At 51.3% G+C, this 19,147-nt stretch overlaps 9 protein-coding genes across 9 annotated transcripts; 3 read left to right on the top strand and 6 right to left on the bottom strand.

The window, feature by feature from the left end:
* Positions 1-634: 634 nt before the first annotated feature.
* COCMIDRAFT_37445 (uncharacterized protein) lies at positions 635-1,042 on the top strand (the record flags this gene model as incomplete). Its single annotated transcript, XM_007690539.1, has 1 exon — positions 635-1,042. The coding sequence occupies one exon, from the start codon at positions 635-637 to the stop codon at positions 1,040-1,042; it is 408 nt and encodes a 135-aa protein (XP_007688729.1).
* A 332-nt stretch (positions 1,043-1,374) lies between these two features.
* On the bottom strand, positions 1,375-2,508 carry COCMIDRAFT_97381 (uncharacterized protein; the record flags this gene model as incomplete). Its single annotated transcript, XM_007690551.1, has 1 exon — positions 1,375-2,508. The coding sequence occupies one exon, from the start codon at positions 2,506-2,508 to the stop codon at positions 1,375-1,377; it is 1,134 nt and encodes a 377-aa protein (XP_007688741.1).
* A 348-nt stretch (positions 2,509-2,856) lies between these two features.
* Positions 2,857-3,556, top strand: COCMIDRAFT_97481 (uncharacterized protein; the record flags this gene model as incomplete). Its single annotated transcript, XM_007690550.1, has 3 exons — positions 2,857-3,005; positions 3,068-3,207; positions 3,264-3,556. 3 exons carry the CDS (start codon positions 2,857-2,859, stop codon positions 3,554-3,556), a joined length of 582 nt encoding a protein of 193 aa, XP_007688740.1.
* Positions 3,557-3,697: 141 nt separating this feature from the next.
* COCMIDRAFT_97448 (uncharacterized protein) lies at positions 3,698-4,510 on the bottom strand (the record flags this gene model as incomplete). The annotated part of the gene is made up of 2 exons (XM_007690549.1): positions 3,698-4,131; positions 4,189-4,510. The coding sequence occupies 2 exons, from the start codon at positions 4,508-4,510 to the stop codon at positions 3,698-3,700; spliced, it is 756 nt and encodes a 251-aa protein (XP_007688739.1).
* Positions 4,511-5,146: 636 nt separating this feature from the next.
* Positions 5,147-6,649, bottom strand: COCMIDRAFT_26971 (uncharacterized protein; the record flags this gene model as incomplete). The annotated part of the gene is made up of 2 exons (XM_007690527.1): positions 5,147-5,302; positions 5,351-6,649. The coding sequence occupies 2 exons, from the start codon at positions 6,647-6,649 to the stop codon at positions 5,147-5,149; spliced, it is 1,455 nt and encodes a 484-aa protein (XP_007688717.1).
* Positions 6,650-7,548: 899 nt separating this feature from the next.
* COCMIDRAFT_97376 (uncharacterized protein) lies at positions 7,549-9,012 on the bottom strand (the record flags this gene model as incomplete). The annotated part of the gene is made up of 2 exons (XM_007690548.1): positions 7,549-8,473; positions 8,522-9,012. 2 exons carry the CDS (start codon positions 9,010-9,012, stop codon positions 7,549-7,551), a joined length of 1,416 nt encoding a protein of 471 aa, XP_007688738.1.
* Positions 9,013-10,154: 1,142 nt separating this feature from the next.
* COCMIDRAFT_5956 (glycoside hydrolase family 31 protein) lies at positions 10,155-13,192 on the top strand (the record flags this gene model as incomplete). Its single annotated transcript, XM_007690521.1, has 6 exons — positions 10,155-10,380; positions 10,435-10,757; positions 10,808-11,182; positions 11,232-11,640; positions 11,690-12,108; positions 12,161-13,192. The coding sequence occupies 6 exons, from the start codon at positions 10,155-10,157 to the stop codon at positions 13,190-13,192; spliced, it is 2,784 nt and encodes a 927-aa protein (XP_007688711.1).
* A 987-nt stretch (positions 13,193-14,179) lies between these two features.
* COCMIDRAFT_97488 (uncharacterized protein) lies at positions 14,180-16,534 on the bottom strand (the record flags this gene model as incomplete). Its single annotated transcript, XM_007690547.1, has 3 exons — positions 14,180-14,393; positions 14,444-16,314; positions 16,445-16,534. The coding sequence occupies 3 exons, from the start codon at positions 16,532-16,534 to the stop codon at positions 14,180-14,182; spliced, it is 2,175 nt and encodes a 724-aa protein (XP_007688737.1).
* Positions 16,535-17,355: 821 nt separating this feature from the next.
* Positions 17,356-18,670, bottom strand: COCMIDRAFT_97457 (uncharacterized protein; the record flags this gene model as incomplete). Its single annotated transcript, XM_007690546.1, has 4 exons — positions 17,356-18,273; positions 18,330-18,413; positions 18,467-18,533; positions 18,591-18,670. 4 exons carry the CDS (start codon positions 18,668-18,670, stop codon positions 17,356-17,358), a joined length of 1,149 nt encoding a protein of 382 aa, XP_007688736.1.
* Positions 18,671-19,147: the final 477 nt, after the last annotated feature.

Raw genomic sequence — 19,147 nt, 5'->3', positions numbered from 1 at the left:
CTAGCGGCGTGGGACGCTGTGTATGGATGGGAGCTGAAGGTTAGTTATGCTGGGGTGTGGGTTAAATCCTTTTTTCCTTTGCCAGGCCACCACTCAACGGGAGTCGTCGCGGTGTGTGAAGGAGGGAAGTTCTGGAATGCGGTTCATGGGGGCTTGTTTGGTTCTTTAAAGGAAAGATGGGCGGCGTTCCCCCCCTCGTGATCCCACTATTTGAGTTTCCTGGTGGTAACTCTGATTTCTTTCTTCCTTTCTTTTAAACCTTTTTTTTTCTCTAGTCTGCTTGCTTTGCAGCTTGGGATTATCTCGCGTCGTTGTTATCGCTGTGTTCCTGATTGCACGTTGGTGCGCAACTGTCTTTTCTGAAACCCAGGCCGTTTTCCCACTCTCGCATTCTCGCTCTCTCGCTGGCAACTGGGAAAGACGAAAAGTAAACGCAGTCTTTACCGAGGAAAACTTTATATCAAATCACATCAAATCACGTCACGTCACTCAATTACATGAATTACACGGATACCAACGGCTTGTTGATCATTACCGCCACACTGCGTACCCTACTGCTATCAAGCAATCAACACTGATCAATCTATCAACAACCAACAACCAACCGAAACACATACACGCATACATATACATCATGGCACCCGCACCAAATACCTCCAACATCCCCGACGCCCCACCAGCCCTATCCCCAAACACCTCGTCCCGTAGCGACGGCTTCAGTCCTGGCGCCATCATCGGCATCGTCATAGCCATCGTCATCCTTATCCTAACCGTCCCCCTCATCGCCGTCTGCCTGCGCCGCTACGAAAAGTCGCGACTCCGCGAAACCCCCAAGAGCCCCAGTAGCAGCAGCATTAGCCTGCGGAGCGTGCAGGAAGACCACAGTCTGAAAAGCATTCTGGTTACCAAGGAGTTGTCGCGGTCGAGTGTGAGGATGGAGCGGGCGGACGAGAGGGTGCGGAGGCCTGAGGAGGTGTATGGAGGTGGGAGGGAGAGGGAGAGGGCGTGGAGTTGTACTGAGGTGCATGGTGGGGAGAAGTAGAGGGAAGTTCGCGGCGGGGAGGGGTTTTTTTTCTCTCTTGAGATTGGGGTTTTTTCGAGTTTGAAGGGGTGTGAAGCGCCTAAAAGAAGACTTATTTATGCCTGCGAGGGCGATTTCGCGTTAATTTATTTTGAGATGATGTCGCGTTTTTTACTGTTTTGTGGGGGCTGGTCCTCCAGGGAACTGCCCTTTTCCTTTGTTTATCGGCTTTCCACTTAGTTCTTGACGCTGGTTAAGTGTCGAAATAACTGCCCAGATTTAGGATTGGGGATTTTACAGTATTAGTAGAGTGCGTTACAACGCATGGAATACCAATAAGCTTCGATACTTGACTATAGTCGTCGATACAGATGCATCTGCATCCGCATATTCTCAAGCTCAATCGGATAACGCAGCCTATCATCCAACCTGAACCATCGGCTATCGTCTTCTTTTACCTTCTCCCAACTTGCTATTTCTTCTTTACCTCTCTCGTTCTTATTGCTACTGGCTTGGTCCAGGAGCGTGTGGTCGAGAAGCCATTGCATGGGGTACTTCTTCTCTGTTCCGTTGAGCGTAACGGTAGAGTAGCTTCCGGGGCTGTCGATAACTAGAAGTAGGGATCCGGGCTTCATTATTGAAGTGAGATGGAGGAGGAATTTCTGTGTTAGAGGGAGGGATGTGGAGTATAGTTCGTTGAGAGTAAAGAGCAGAGTGACTAGGTTTGCGTCTGCTAACTGCGACGTCATATCCAATGTGGATGCCTTGAGAACGTCCTGTTGGTGAAATGTGACCAATATTTGCGCTGGATCCAGGAAGGGCGTATTTGCTGCCTTTGCAGCAGCTGATGCGTACTTTGAAAGTGTCGGTGCGGTCGTAAGGTGTTTTGCCAGGTTCTCCACTACTACGTTCCAATCCGCAATATCAATAGCCGTAACCTCCATTTTTCCCGCGTTCACCACCTTCTCGTCTTCCCCCTCTTTTTCTTCCACCACCCTGCTTGAAAGTAATTTCTGCAATCCCCCTAGAGCAACAATTTCCGCTCCCGCTCCACCACCCAAGCACACAACTTTCCGACTCTTAACACTGTCAGATCCGTCGGTACCAGGCCCATCTTCCTCAACATCAAACCCTAGGTCTCCTTTCAAATCCCAAAACAAATCCAAATACCCCAATGCGCGACTCGGACTCCACCTCGCAGCATACATCTCGAGATACTCCTCTTTACCAAACGCCGCCGCAAAATCCCGATTAAACAGATGTCCCTTGACTTCCTGCAAGAGCGGCCCAAAATCGACACTCAGCCGCTCCGCAAACGAATTCCGGAATATATTCAACAAAAGCTGCTGGAGTTCAATCGGGATCAACGTCTTCGTCTCGCTTTTCCCTCCTTCTTCCCCCGAACGCCGTTCGGATCGCGGTTTAGGAGCCTTGGTGGCTTCCCTTTGCGCCTTGCGCTTTGCGTTTAATTTTGAATTTGGGGCCATTTGTTCCCAAAATAATAATAGTAACAATAGTCCAAAAAAAAGCCCCCGTAAATTACCAGTCCAAGAGATGGGAGGGTAGGCGAAAGGCAGATGGCAAGATACAGAAAGGTCCTTCTTTATCGATAAATAATTCTACTTTAAGCGAAAGATGGGTTTGATTCGTCCGCTGCTGACGGTACGAATCTCCACTTCGGAACGGTTCCGAGTGCGATACGTACTAACCCGACCCGAGGTCGATGCGACGGTTCGTATGGGGTGTCTGAGTCACGAGTGTCTCTACTCTTAAGATCTGAAAAGAAGTGAAGCAGGTAACTTACCATTTTCCTCAATTGTTACAGATCTACCAATATGCGTCTCCCATATGTGCCCGACCCCCCAAACTTCACGTCGGAAGCGGATAAGGCGGTGGAGCAGCGGGTGCGTGAGAGGCGGGGTGAGAAAGGGTTGATAGCGTTGGATCGGACGTTGTTGCACTCTCCGCCAGTGGCTGATGGATGGTAAGTAATATGCTATCTGTTCAGTTATTCTTACTTGCCCGCAAGTGTTAATTGTGTGTCAGGAACTCATTCCTAGGCTCCATCCGTACAAAGACCAGTCTCCTCACTTCGATCCGTGAAACGGCAATCTGTCGCGTCGCAGTTCTCAACCGAGCATGGTATGAGTGGGAATCGCATTCTCCTATTCTCTCGTCTGCATCAGGTACTTGCTTTTCCTCAAATTACCATACACACTGTTCATAAGACTAATTGCCCCAGACGTCACCCCACAACAAGTGGAAGCAGTCCTGAAATCTCCACCTCGCTCACCCTTGGTAGATATCCTAGGTCCTTCTCTCTCCATACTACTAGCGTACACAGACGCCATGACGCTGGATGTCCAAGTTCCTGACGCTGTATTTGCGGAACTTAAAAAATCATTCAGTGAGCGCGAGGTTGTTGAGATAACAGCCACAATCGCAGCGTACAACTGCGTTAGTCGTTTCCTTGTTGCGCTGGATGTTGGGGAGAGAAATGCGCAGACAGGACCCAAGGAAGGCGGAAAGGAATAAAGCTATGGTATTCGTATTATTTGGTGATATGTAAGATATCCATATACACATGGTTTCCAGCATTCTCTCTCGAAATCTCTAGTGAACTTCATGCATCGACGAAAATATTCAGCTTTCTCAAGCCCTTGCTAAATAGGTCTCTCAGGCTTTCCTGCTCTGCCTAGCAATCTTCCTCCTCTGCGCCAACATATGAGAGAACAAGATGTACGAGCCGGGAACATAGATAGCCAGGATAGCCCAAAGCGCGTACCCAAACAATTCATTCCTCTGGCTTGCGAGCGGGATGGCTTGGTACACCAACCAACATTCGGAGGAGATGCCGAGCGGGTAGAGTACGAGGAAAGTGTTGTATCTCAGCCATGTCCAGAGCTTCGGTACTCCGGCCCCCGATAGAGTGAAGACAAAGTATGAGTAACGGATGACTTCTGTGACGGACCAGGCGAGTAGCATGGTGGTATAGGCCGGCGAATGGCGCGTTGAGAAAGGGAAAGCGTAGGGCGAGGCAATGAGGTGGACGAGTAGAAAGCGTGAGGCAACCTGCATCAGCGTAGTCAAGAGGGGTGCCCTGACGATGCCTAATCTACACGTTAGCCATTGGTACTCCGATCCAATTCCTCTGTTTATCAACATACCAACCAGACTGTGAAGCACCTCCAGTCCTGCCAGACTCTGGACAGCCCTTGTGTAGTATTCGAGGTTGTCGTATACTTTTGCACTCGATAGCCCTCTTTGTATCGCAGTGGGCCAGTCACCATTGCCGAAGAACGCAACCGCCTTGTGTGCATTCAATACTTCATTGACTCCGATGGTAGCGGTCTGGTAAAGAACGCCTGCCCACAGTACAGCAGATACGGCATTGTAAGTCAGGAGATAGGCGTTCTTCGCTCCCGATTGCTTCGCAGGCCTTTGATCGTTTGGCGCAGCGGCTTGCCCTGCGGTAGTTTTGGACGGCATTATGGTCTTGTTGTAGTAGTTTCTCTTGAGTGAGAAAGGAGAAAAGAACCGACGGGTTTAAAAGAAAATGGGCGTTGGCTGCAAACAGTCTACGTGTGCCTAGCACTCTGAGCTACAACATTTCGACAAAAGGCCTCGGCTTGCGTTCCTGGCGAACCCCTGCTCGCTTGGCGTGGCCGGTGCCGGGACATCATGTGCGATGAGATCATGGCACGTTTTTTACATACAGCTCTATCCCTTTAACTTTGGTATTCGAGTGATTTATCATCGAATGATTTTAGGTGTGACGAACAGCACAAAAATAATTACGATGTACGAGTTCCTATATTCCACGTGACATTCAGATCTTACAAAGAGAGAAAGAGCTAGACTCATCGAGCTGACTACGGCATTGATAGAAAAAATGCTAAACCCCTTAACGCCCAAGTATGCAATGCGGCAAATGACAGAAACGCCGCAGTAGAATAGCCTAGATAGATTTGTAGGATGCAAAGAAAACCGAGATTAGGAATGCAAGCCTGGGTATCGTTGAACATCCCAAGTATAACTTAGCCGAAATTGAGACCTCCCGAAAAAGGAAAATAAACGAGGACGCTGTCGACAGGTACAGCTCTCATGGTTCAGAGTCTCAGACCATCAAAGGAAGACCTGGATCATGCTTTTCTTGTTTGATACATTCTTGTCGCAGCCTTCAACGACACAGGTCTTGAACGGGTTAGTGCTGACTGGCCTTTCTTTGCCCTTCGCCGTACGTTTAGCAGCACGATTCGTGGTGCATTCTCCACAGTAGACCTATTTTTGTCAGTTGCAAGCCCCAGCATAAGTAAAAACTTGACTTACATGACCACAGCCTTTGACGATCCACACCTGTCTTTTAATCTCATCACTACCCACACATAGCTCTTCCTCGCAATTTGGACAGATGAGCGCACCTTCCTCTTCCGGGCTCCTTGTGAAGCCCTCGGGTGCTTGAGGTGGCGCCTCGTAGGTAGGTGGAGGTGCTGGTGCTTCGCGTGTTGCCTGCCCATAGTTGAAGCCAGTGTTCTCAAAGTCCATGACGGGTGTAATGAAACCCAAACGGATATGTGCATGGCCTCGGTTTGGATTCCGGTGGGGAGCAACAGGCTCATGGAAGCGGCCCGCGGTGCGGTTGATCTGGGCATTGAAACGATCGACTTGAGCCCGAAGATGTGTGAAGCGACCGTTGAGCGTACCGAAAAGATCCAAGACATTGTCGAGCTCCCGAGTCCTGCGACGTCGAATTTCGGCCTCTGGCAGAGCATTTTCTCGTAAAAACTCAACCTCGTCCCCGTCGGAATTGTTGCCAGCAAGATTTGGTGGCGGTAGGCGTCTGGGATTGATTGTCCGGGAAGAAATGAATTCAATGTCAGGGGAACTTGGTTCAGGAGCTGGTGTGGCCATTCTCCACTCTTCTTCACCATTGTCAAGGTCGATTATGATGTCCATGCCCCGCGGTAAGCGGGGTCCTCCATTTGCACGAGCACGGTTCGAGTCTTGCTGCTCAGCGTGATCGTGTCGTTGCCGGCCGCTGTTGCCATCCTGACTAGCCCCATACCCAGATTCGTCGGCGGTGAGGTCGATGATAACGTCGTCGTCGTCATCGTCATCATCGTGGTCACCGTTGTCGTCGTCTTGGGCAAGCAGGCTCAAGTCCGGGCCCACATCTTCCTCTTCCCCTGTTAGGTCAACAGATCCAATATCAGGTTCCCTAGACGATCCAGCTGGCCGTCGGTAGTCGAAGCCGTCTCCAGGGAAGCGTACTGAAGCCGAAGAAGCCATGTTTTCCATCCTGGGGAGTTGGAGTCCCGCAGGGCGTGATTGCGTGGCGGTGGACGATGAGGCGCGTTCTATAGGAGGTCTGGCTGCGCGCAAGGCGGACTCAAAGGCAGGCGCTCTTCTAGGTTGCTGGAGGTGATGGTGGCGGGTGTGTGGGTCCTCGTAGTTATTATGGCCGGGGTCTTGAGAGTGGTCATAGTAGGCGGGGCGTGGGAGGTGGTGGTCGATGAGCGGGAGGCCCGAGGGGTGGTAGCGCGGCTGAGTCTGGTGAGGGTGGATGTCCGGGAAGGGGTTGTATCTCCACGAAGGTGAGGCCGAGCCCTCATCATCGTCGTCGTCCATTTGTTCATGCGAGCGCTGAACCGAGTCTTTGTTAGCGTCGCTGTGCTCGGCCGCCGCAAGCTTCGCCCGTTGGGCCGGCACTCACCTTCTCTCGTCTGTGCGTGTACCCGAACGGCAGCTCTTCCCCTTCCATGCCGGCGACGGGCTATATGGTGTGGCTTAGGGAGTCGTGAGTGGGCGGGGTACCTGGCGAGAAGAGCAACCAGCAGAGAGCGGACGGCGTCGAGTTGGGCGGGCCGTCGTGTCGTAGCGCTGGTGTGCTAACGTCGGCGAAACTCGTTGTCCCTGGTGGCAACCATTGCATGGCGCTTCGGGAGCGACCCGACATAACAAACGTCACCCCCCGTCTCTCACCCTCACTCTCATTACCGCCCCAGATCGAGATTGGACAAAAAAAACAAAGACAATCCCTCCACCAGGCTCCTCCACCTGCCATTCATCTTACCACATTTAATAACCATCGCAACGTTCAATTCACGCTGCCTGTGCCCACCAGCATTCATTCGAAAGAAACGTGACGTAGTAGGACTCATACTCGTAGTCAGCAACACCCCGGAATGATTTTTTGATTGCTAAGCTGAGGCAAGCACACCTCATATTTTGCATTATCGCTACAACCCAGTTTGCGCCTTGAACGTTGTTTTTTTTTCGACCAGGGACATGGTCGCCCCGAAGCTGGCCATTTTGGTTGATGCTTCAACCATTCTAAGCCAAACTGCACTCTTCCACAACCTTCTGAAGTAGTCCAACCCAAAGGTCTCTGCCATTTGCTCATGATTCCTCGGCTTTTCGTCACTTGCACTTGCTGCTCTAAACCAACAAGTGTTTCCAAAAAAAACAGCGCTCCAGTTATTTGTGAGCTTATAGTATTACAAGTTCAATCAGTACTGCGTCCTAGCCTAAGGAGCAGCCAATACCGCCAGACCACCCTCTGGTGTCAGAGCTACCACACTCTCGGCCTTTCCACTCCACGCAACATCCTTGACTGGTAGTGCCTTCCTCACAAGTTCGGCCCAGCTCTTGGTTGCCTTTGTGAACTGCTGCACCGATACGCTACCAGTGCCACCAATCGCCAGAAACATGCCGCTGTAATCCCATTCACAGCATGTGACCGGGCTTCCGGACTCGAGTGTGTAGATGACTGTTTGCTTCCGGATATCCCAGACAGAGACGCTGGTAGAGCCTTGCTGCGCAACAGCGAACCAAGTACCATTCTCAGCGAACTTGAGGTCCACAATCGGGGCACCTGTTTCTAGCTGAGCCATAGCAGCGCCAGTCTTGATATCGTAGATGCGGATGTTGCCATCAGAGCTACCGACAAAGAAGAGCATACCATCAACGTGGAAGGCAACGCAGGTGATTTCTGCTTCGACGTAAACCTGGGACACGGTCTTGAAAGAAGTAAGCTCGTGGACAGCATAGTGCTTGTCTGCACCCGCTGTTGCGAGTATCTTTCCACTGGGGTGGACGGAAATGGACGTAACAGCTCCAGCGTGCGATCCTACTTGGGCAACCTCGTTGCCCTGCTCGAAAATCTTGGCTACACCAGCTGAAGTTCCAACAACCGCACGGCCTCCGCACCAGGCTGCTGCTGTGATGGCGCTACCAGCGTTGAAGGTCTGTGTAACCTTGCCCTCGGCCAACGCATAGATGCCAGCTGTCCCATCCGATCCACCAAATAAGACCAGACCGTCTTCTTGTACGGCAATGTTGCTGCTACCTGGGTATATAGCCTCTGTTGTCTTGACCAGGTCGTAGTTGGTGATAACTTCACCAGTGGCCCAGCCTTCTGGTACAGCTCGTTTTCGGCGTGAACCAAACAATCTGTGTCCTGTTAGTATATGTTGTCTAGGTCGCGTACTCGGTACCTACTCTTGCTGTGTGTCGTCAACCACCTTGACCAGATCCTGAGGCAGGCTCTGGTTATCGACTTGCATAGCATCGCCCTGGGCGCCTCCGCTAATGGTGACATTTGACAGAGCCTCGCGCGCTTCGTCCCGCTCTTTTGTTATCCGTGCAATTACCCGTGTGGCGGCGTCGTTCTGGTACAGGGCGGTGCTCAGCTCTTGCCTCGTTTGCGCCAGGTGCTGCTTGAGCGTGTGTGTCTCTAGTACCAGGGCGTCCCATTCGTTTTGGAAGGCACTGAGCATGGCAGGTATCGAAGTGAAGTTTGGTGCGCGTGGGGTCACGACATTGGGCGACTTGAGCTCGATAAGGTCCTCGGTCGCTAGGTCTTCTCCCGTAACCGGGTCGGTGTGATGTTCTGCGATGTGCGCTTCAATCAGACGCTTCTCGAAGACGTTGCCCGACTTGCGCGAGGCGACAGGCTCGCGGGGAGCTTCTCCGGAGATTGCACAGAGCATGTTGACGTGTTGTTGGTGTTTGTGATATTGAGGCTGGAGACTGGGTCGCGTTTGAACTTTTCCCATGATAGGATGCGCGCGCTAGTTGGTTGGTACCTAGCAATGTGGACCGTGCGAGTCCTCTGCAGACCATCACCACTATCTATGTATTCTCTTCATCTCATCTCATATCGAACTTGTACTTGTTGATTGTTGAAATCCATGTTCAAAAATGCTACTGTATGCACAGAAATGAACCAAGCGAATTCAGATTGGAGCAAAATCAACTATTCAAGTCCGAGAGACTATGCCAAAAGCATAGCAACCTCGGATGTGTGTTGAATCAGGGCACATACATACTGACAGCATACAGTGCAAAAGAGCCCTAAACAACAGTTTGAGCATGCTTTTTCTTCTTGGAATTGAGACGCTCACACCTTGTCCAACTCAGTTCTTGGGGTACATCAGGCCAAGACGTGTAGCCGCTCAGCTACCATCAATCACATGCTGCATCTGCCCAGACTCAAGGAAAAGTAAGTTGGTGATAAAGCAAATTCCTTCAAAATATCAGATGCTTCTCCCGTACTGCATCCGACCCGTTTGCCGTGTTTTTGTAACGAGGCATGTCGGCACCGGATACTCTACACCAACCCCGGTCCGACAGACAGCCAATCGCTGCGCAGGCGGGCCGAGATGCGTCCAACCGGATTGTTCCATCAACGCCCACTTTTCGCGTGCCACTTGACCTCGACCTAGACGATCTAATCTTCTCCGTCCTTACCCCGGAATCCACAGCCTCATGCATATCATTACACATTTGAGCCCTAAACGGTATCCTTTCCGGGTAAACAAGCTGCTCTAGCGCGCGTCACCCAGCCTTTCCACGCCGGCATGTTGCTTCTTTGGCAATGGCATAGTTGCCAAGCCCGCCATCCTAACACCCTAACCATGACGGTATTGCGGGGAAGCGTGTCTTGGTTGCATCTCGAGCGGCTGTAGCCATACATACGAGGCTGTTTAACCGAGATCACAATACTTGTATTGCTGCCGTATACTTTGACTAGTAGAAGCTATGGCACTGCCTCGAGTATAAGAGGCGCCTGGCATCCTCAATAGATCAGCATCCACTCCGGTCTCTGTCTTTCTCAATACCATCAGGCACCATGATAACCAAAGGGCTTCTTGCCCTCGGATCGGCAATTCCTGCCCTTGCAGGCTCCCTTGTCCAACGTCAAAGCACGCCTCTCGACGACTGCCCTGGCTACGCAGTCAGTAACGTCCAGAACGACGGTTCCCGGGTTACTGCCGATCTTACCCTTGCCGGTACTGCTTGCAATGCTTACGGCGATGATCTCACTGACCTCAAGCTTGAGGTCGAGTATCAGACTGGTCCGTGATAAAGCCATTTTGACCCATTGGTAATATACTAAATCCCGCCAATAGAGGACCGCCTTCACGTTAAGATCTACGACGCTGCTGAACAAGTCTTCCAAATCCAGGAATCTGTCTGGCCTCGCCCTTCTGATGATGAGGGCACCGACCCTGAAAAGTCGGCTTTGGCCTTCACTTGGACCGATAGCCCGTTTTCTTTTGCCATCAAACGTAGGGCCACCAATGAGACGCTCTTCGATACTTCAGCAGCTTCTCTTGTTTTCGAGACGCAGTACCTTCGTTTGAGGACTGCTCTGCCGCCTTTGCCACATCTGTACGGTCTCGGTGAATCGACGGATGCTTTCCATCTCAACACCACCAACTATACGCGAACTGTAAGTCTCTGCTTCTCTGCTACTACGAACATTGTATTGATTCAAGTCAGCTTTGGAATCGGGATGCCTATGGCACGCCACCAGGATCCAATCTCTATGGAGCTCACCCGATCTACTTTGATCACCGCGGTGAAAATGGTACTCACGGTGTTTTCTTGGCTAGCTCCGAGGGTATGGACATCAAGATTGACGATACTGACGGTCAGTTTCTTGAGTACAACACTCTCGGTGGTATTCTTGATTTCTACTTCCTGGCTGGACCCGGCCCTAAGGAAGTTGCCACTCAATACTCGGCCCTTTCTGGTCTGCCTGCTATGATGCCTTACTGGGGTTTCGGCTCGCACCAGTGCAAGTACGGATACCGTGATGTTTGGGAGGTTGCTGAAGTTGTGGCAAATTATTCTGCTGCCGATATTCCGCTTGAGGTGAGATTCTATAGTCTAAAACAACAGATTTTTGTGCTAACTCTTTTAGACCATGTGGACCGATATCGACTACATGGAGCTTCGCCGCTTGTTCACCCTGGATCCTGAGCGTTACCCGCTCGAGCTTGTTCGCCAGCTTGTTGACTATTTGCATGCTCACCAACAGCACTACATTCTCATGGTCAACTCCGCTGTCTGGAGCGGTGACTATGATGCCTACAACAACGGCGCAAAACTTGAGGTCTTCCAAAAGAAGAGCAACGGCTCCTTCGAACAAGGCGCTGTCTGGCCAGGTCCTACTGTTTTCCCAGATTGGTTCCACCCCAACACCCAGAAATACTGGGATGAGGAATTCGCTCGCTTCTTCGACCCCGCTACTGGTGTTGATATTGATGGACTTTGGAATGACATGAATGAGCCCGCTAACTTCTGCCCATACCCCTGCTTAGACCCTGAAGGTAAGTTTCGTCTTCCATTGACTAGATTGGCATACTAACAATTGAACAGCCTACTCTGTGGAGTCCAAGAACCCACCTGAGCCACCGGCTGTGCGCACTTCTGCAGGTCGCCAAATCCCTGGCTTCCCAGCAGGTTTCCAGCCGCAGTCTAACTCTAGCACTGTAAGGCGTTCTGTCGTGAAGGGCCCATCCAGCATGCGTCCCTCCAAGCGCCAAGCGTCCAACAACGCTGGAGATGCTAAGCACCTCGGTCTTCCCGGTCGTGATCTGATCAACCCTAAATATCAGATCCACAACGAAGCCGGTTCAATTAGCAACAGGACCCTGGCTACGGATATCAAGAATTACGATGGTTCTTATCACTACGATACGCACAACTTCTGGGGCTCGATGATGAGCATTACTTCTCACAAGTCTATGCAAGCTCGCCGTCCCGAAAGACGCCCATTCATTATCACCAGGTCATCTGTAAGTTTGATATATCTCCCAACTGGATTCCAGAATGCTGATTTGTGAATAGTTCCCTGGCCTCGGTTCCTACCTCGGAAAGTGGCTTGGTGACAACGTCTCCGAGTGGGCTCAATACCGCTTCTCAATTGCCGGCATCTTGAACTTCAACACCATTTTCCAGATCCCCATGGTCGGTCCCGATATTTGCGGCTTCGCCGGAAACACGACCGAGACTCTCTGTGCCCGCTGGACTACTCTCGGTGCTTTCTATCCCTTCATGAGGAACCACGCCGGCGACACTTCGATCAGCCAAGAATACTACCGCTGGCCTCTCACCAGGGCCGCAGCCAAGAACGCCATCGCAGTCAGGTACAGGCTCTTGGATTACTTCTACACGGCCTTCCACCGCCAGACCACCACCGGCCTTCCCAGCTTGAACCCCCTCTTCTTCCACTACCCCACTGACGCCAAAACCTTCGGCATCGAGCACCAATTCTTCTACGGCGACAGCATCCTTGTCTCCCCCGTCCTCGAAGAGAACTCGACCTCCGTTTCCATCTACCTCCCCAAGGACGTCTTCTACGACTACTGGACCGGCGAGCGCATCCAAGGAAACGGCGAGAACATCAACCTCACCGACGTAGGTTTCGACACTATTCCCCTCCACGTCAAGGGTGGCTCCATCCTCCCCCTCCGCGCCGAATCCGCAAACACAACCACGGAGCTCCGCAAGCAAAACTTTGTCCTCTGGATCGCGCCAAATGCTACCAACCAGGCCTCTGGCTCGCTCTACCTCGATGATGGAGATTCCCTCGAGCAAAAGTCTACTTCGCTCATCACCTTCTCCTTTAACAACGGCGCGTTCAGCATGAGCGGTGACTTTGGATTCCAGACTGAGCTTGTTATCCAGAACATTACTATCCTGGGTACTTCGCAGAGCGTGCAGGGCCCTGTTGCGCTTACCAAGGCTTGGGAACATAACTTTGGGGCTGGCGTTGGTATGCCGCAGTTTGACGGTGGTGCCGCGGAGTCGCGCCGCGGTGCTGTTGCTGCGGTTTGGGGGTTGGTTGCGGGGGCTGTGAGTGTTTGGTTCAGCTTGTAGGTTTGGATGGATGAAAAGTTTGGATATGAATGAGGGGATTCAGTGAATAGTTGTGGAGATTCCAGATGGCTTTTTTTTGGTTATGAAGCCACCTAGGGATATGTATAAATTCATTGCCAAAAAAATTGATTTGATAAACAAGTTTTCCCCTTTGGCTTTTTGTTATAGTCTCGTTTAAACATGTTGTGTGCTGCTTCTCAAGTACCATATGATTCCCCGGTACTTCAACTATGTCTAGTCGACGCTTCCCATCATGAATTACAAACTCGCCTCATTCCCCTGAGTGTAAGCAAAGGATTCAGTTCCACCAGACAAGTAAGTAGGGTATGCTCACCTTGTACTGAATCCAATCCACTCCGACCTTTCACTTACTTTTTCTTTCCGTGCCCCCCCCCCCCCCCCAAAAAAAAACAATCAACAACAATCAACATAACTCACCAAGGGGGGCAGAAAAAATTCCCAGAAACTAAAACAACGGGGACGAAAATAAATAAATAAATAGATGAAAATAAAATAAAATACAATAAAAACTTGTTGCGTAACTACTGTTGGTTACTATTTTTGTTTTTTACATTTTCCAAATCGCTAGCAAGATTGTAAGTAAGGAGAATCTCGTGTTTTCCATCTGTGCGGTGAGAAAGAAAAAAGAAGAAGAAGAAGAAAACAAAAAAAGAACAGTGGGGGAAAAGAGAAGTAGCTGAGATGTAGAGCTTTTGACGATACTAAGGTTTGACAGCGTTTCAGGTTGATTCGGAATAGTTGAACAAAGGCCTGATTGTGGGTGGCGATTTCGCTCTGTTAAGGCAACGTAACACAACCTGATCTACTGGCAACATGTACGATACCAAAGAACAAGGTGATCATATCCTTTCTTGTCCGAGGACAGAAACCTCGGGGGCTTAAATCTTATTTATTTATCATAATTCTTTACTCTACAGGTCTTGCATTTAGCTTGCTAAGATCTTCCATGGCAACAAGCACACTTTTTTACTGCGAGATGCCCAACTCCTTGTAGAAAGCCTCTGTTTGAGGTTTGCGGCCGAGGAACTCCTCGAGGATTTCCATCTCCTCCTTTGAGCCACCGCGTTCAAGAACCGTGTGGCGGTAACGACGACCTTCCTTGGGGTTCATGGGGTCGGACTTGAATACGGTGTAGAACATGTCCGTAGAGTATACTTGAGAGGAGAGGTATCCATAGTATCTATAGCTGTTAGCATGTCTTGTTCTCCAATATAGTTTGCAAAAACTTACCCAGCGTCGTAGCCACCAATCAAGTGACCAAAGGTAGCCTCTCCATTACCCCAGTGCCAGTCACCCTTCTTATCACCCTCCAGAGACTCAGGTCCCTTGAGTTGACTGATCTCATATCTCAATTTGTTGTACTTTTCAGTAATGTCTATCCTCTCAAGCTCTTCGTGGCTGGCAGGTTCATGGACAGCCATGTCAAAAGTACCAAAGTGCAACTGCCTCAAGTTGAAGAGAGCGTCATTGACATGCTTGGTAGAGATGAGGTTGGCAATGAGCGATTGAGGAATCTGCTCCGAAGGCTTTGCGTCCTTACCGGATGATTCCAGATACGCCTTCTCGTACTCGGGAGAGAGATACGAGTAGTGGTGTGATAGCGGACGCAGCTGCGAGGGCGTCCAGCACCAGTTCTCCAACATCTGGGATGGAGCCTCGACAAAGTCACGGACAGTGTTGGTGCCGTGGAAGCGAGAGTAGGTTGTGCGAGATACCAAGTCGTGAATGCCGTGTCCAAGCTCGTGGAAGAGAGTGACAACTTCATCATGTTTTAGTAGCGAAGGCTTCTTCTGCGTAGGTTTGGAGAAGTTGCAGACGAGGGCAGTGGCGGGGTAGCGTCGCTTGCCGTTTTCGTCAATATAGCCAGGCTGCAGGTTGAAGTTGGCTGCATGACCGTATTTGCCATCTCGTGGGAAAAGATCAAGGTACAGGTAACCAACGAAACCAGCGCCTTCGCCTTCATCGTCCCAAACACTGAAGATTTGTACATCCTCGTGCCAAACAATGTCGGATCCCTTGCCGCCATCTGCAAGCGCAGCCCTTTCTTCCTCGCCGGCAATCTCGACAAAAACTAGACCGAAGAGCTCCTCGAAAATCTTCAGCATGCCCTGGATTGTCGTCGAAAGAGGGAAATATTCAGCAATGACCTGGTGGTCGAGCTGGTAGTCCTTCTCCAACATTAGACGGTCGTAATACCTGTTGTCCCAGAGGTAGTAGTCCTCAACCAACGGACCAGTCAGTCCATTCTCTTTGGCATCTTGCTTCTTGAGCTCGATCAGCTTCTCAATCTCCTTCTTACCGCCTGGTGCGAGTCTCTTGCGCAAATCCCCGAGGAAGTCGTTGACCGTCTTGGGAGTCTTTGCCATCTTGTCTTCTATCCGGAACTGGGCATGGTTGTCATAGCCAAGGAGGCGGGCTCCCTCGTCACGGAGGAGGATGGCTTCCCTGAAGAGCGCCACGTTGTCGTTGCATTTGTTCTCGTTGGCGATAAAGACCTTCATTCGTGTCTCTGGGTTGGTGGCATATTTGAGAGTGGGGAAAAGGTCAGGGTACTTGAAAGTGAGGAAGAGTTTGCCCTCGTTCTCACCCTCGCCCTTCTTGAGGCCAGAGAGAACATCCTCAGGAACACCGTGTAGCTCATCTGGTGTGAACCACAATCCTCCATTCTCCTCATTGAGGTTCTTTTGAAAGGCGATGCCGATTTGACTCAGCCTTTGCTTGATCTCCTTGAACCGGTCCCTCTTGGGCCCCGCAGGCAAGTTCAGACCATTGCGGATGAAGGACTTGTGGTCCTTCTCCAGCAACCGCTGCGACTCCGGGTCCAGTTTCTCGCCCTTCTTCAGCGCCGCATCAATGAGGTTGAAGACGTCCTCACGCATGGACGACTCAATGCCAAAGTCGTCGAGCATCTGCTCAACCTCGCTCGAGGCGTCACGTAGCTCTTTGCTGGTCGAGACGGCGTTGTAGAAGCCGAGAATATGCGCTTCAATGGCCATTTTGTTGTCATCGCGGGCAATCGGGAGGACTGTGTTGGCAAAGGTTGCACTCTCGGGCTTGACGTCGCGGACAATGCTATCTTGAACGCTGCGTGACCTATCAATCTGGGGGAGGCGCACGTCAGCATCTATCCGAAGCATTGCCTACTGCGGGGACCAAGGCAGCAACGACGACGACGACGACAACAGCAACGATAACTACAACAAGATGTGTTCAAGAAACAGGGCGACATACCAATCGCTTAGCGTCATCGACCAGGCTCTGCTTGGTAGCAGTGAACTTGGGGGGCAGCTGAGGCGGCGTCTTGTACTGGGTCGGAGCCATGGTGGAGTTTGTGAGGGGACGAAAGGGCTGGGTGTAAAGGGGATTGCGCAAGGGAGGGGATTTGACGTATTGCAGGATGGAAGGTACACGCCCGCCGAGCCGAATCGAAGCCAGGATGGCGGTGATGCCAATGAAGAGAGCGACGGCGGCGAGGAACCACTTGATACGGCGTGAGGAAGCCACGGTGGGCAAGCTAGGAGGGCTTCAGTGTGATTGCTCTTATGCCGGCATGTGGGGAAGCGGGCGGTTGGATGGTGTGCTGTGTTGAACAAGGGTTTTGTACTTGTGAGCACGACAGGCAGTGAAGCTTCAGACGACAACGACGTAGACGCATGCAAATAGGCTACGTGACCTCTCCGCTGCTGCGCTCCAGATTCTAGCCCCAGGCCGCCTGAGGATCGGCGTCTGCCATGGCATGTGCATGCACACACGCACACACACACACACATGCTGCACGTGCATGGGTGCGGTCCGCCGTAAGGTTGCTAGCCCCGATCGGCAAGGCGCCATCTCCGCACCCACACCCATGCCATGCTTATGCTGCCGCTCTTGTGCAACATGTTCTGTTGGAACTCCCCTCCTCTTCGTCACGGGAACGAGCCTTGCCGAGACAAGGCGCCATCAGTTTCAATGCCAGCAAAATTTTAACATGATTGCGTTTTCGATATGCGCTCGTATTATACAGAAAAAAATCATCACCTGCGTAGCACCCCTGTAGCCCAGCTACTTCCGCTCTTATCAAGACACGTATACCTCGTTCCGGACATGCACATATAAACATTACTTACATATAAACCGAACAAAAGAGAATCTCATTCGCCTCACGCCTTCTTGTGCGGCGAAAGTGCAGGTGCCAGATATGGACTGTCCTTACCGTCCGAGCTCAGGCTCTCTGGTATCGTGACGAAAGGGCCCCAATTCGACTCTCTCGCTATCGTCGATCTTTCGTGTATCGTGATGAAACCAACAGACTCTCCCCTATCAAGGCCCTTCTCGTTTGCAAGTGGCCACATCTCCACACCCGGCACTTGGCCTGGACTGTACTCGTCGTTCTTTGGCGGCGTCGGGGGCTGGGCTTCTGGCGGAGTCGCGTAAATCTTCTGTGGCTTCCTTTCCTTGTTGCGGAAGAGAAGACGAAGAAAGGGTACAGAGGCAGATATAATGCCACTGTTGGTCTCAACCTGGCCCCACAGGAGCAGATCCGCACCGTATCGCGCAGAGTTGTAAGGAGACTCAGCCCACATATACATGACCCACATGCGTACTGAAGATGCAACAATAGCCATCAGTCCCACAGAGAATATGCCAATCAGTGCTAGTCTTTTGCCCATGGGTATCCGGAGACTCAGCAGCGTCGGCAGGGGCATCAACAGGAGGAGGATGTCGGTGAGTAGGTTGCACGCCGACGAAAAAACCCACAGCGGAACTGGATCCCAGCACACAGCGGGCTCTCTCTTAAGGGTGGGGTCGAATTGCGCAAAGTAGTTTGTCGTGGACCAAGCGCTCGCTGGATTCTGGCACTGGAAGATTGCCGCAATGGTCGCGGAAAATGTGTACATCACCACAAACCCCATCATGCCATACACGGTTCGGCGAAAGGTGACGTTGGCAGCGATAGAGCGGTAGAAGAAGAGGATACTGAGCTTAATGAAGCCAAGTCCTATAACGTAGACGAATCGGTAGGCCCACCAGGAGATGAGTACTCCGAGCACGTAGCCCTCGATCTCTGGCCTTTTGTCCTGAGCATGCGTTAGAACGGCTCTTGAGGCGGGTTGGTTGGAAATTCCTCTCTTACAGGTCTACGGAGGTACGCTGGTCGGTAGCCACTGCTCGTCACATCTTGGTAGTAATTGATTATGAAAGTTCCCCACGCAACGACCTAGTCAAAGTTTGTCAGTGCTGGCCTTGAGCTTGGTACTGGTACAAACTTACTAGAGAGACCAACATGAGATGGTCGCTTGCGCTGAGGGATCCGACAAGAAAGTACCGGCAGTAGTATCTGTAGTAGCGGCTGATTAGGATTTGGGCCACAGCTGTCATTGTCACGTTAACTCACCGGAGCCCCACGACGATTGTTGATATTGTTGTCAGAACTCCCCCGACGATTACCACGACGAATCCTGGGCGTAAATACATGATTGTCTAGCCCTGCTCGCTTCTCCCTGTAGATAGGAGTTGATTGTGGTCGGCGCCAAGTCGAGAATGGCGACGGTAGAGATGCGCGCCGAGAGAACGATATGATGAGAACAAACAATGAACATGAACGCGTTGGCTACCAGGCGTTGGCTATAGGGGGCAAGCTCCAAGATTTAGGGTTCCCCGGGTTCTCCACCAGCGGGAGATAGTGCTCCGTAAAGCGTTTCGTGACCCTTGTGTGTGCCGACTAAGTAAGACTATCAAGACAGTTATGGAAATGGTGCTAACGGAACGGAAGCCATGGCTTGACGCGCAGCGATCCGTAGGTATGCCTGACGAGACATGATAGGTTCGTGATACCGTTAGGAGGTCGGAAAAACGTGGAGGGCTGGGTTTAGAAACCGGTATATTACTAACCACGTCGTACTCCCTTAAGATCCGCCTGGAGCCTGGCAATATTTGAGTTTGTATACGCTA

This window comes from Bipolaris oryzae (assembly GCF_000523455.1).
Source record: "Bipolaris oryzae ATCC 44560 unplaced genomic scaffold scaffold_80, whole genome shotgun sequence".
Classification (NCBI taxonomy): domain Eukaryota; kingdom Fungi; phylum Ascomycota; class Dothideomycetes; order Pleosporales; family Pleosporaceae; genus Bipolaris; species Bipolaris oryzae.
This window is presented reverse-complemented; position numbering and strand designations above follow the sequence as displayed.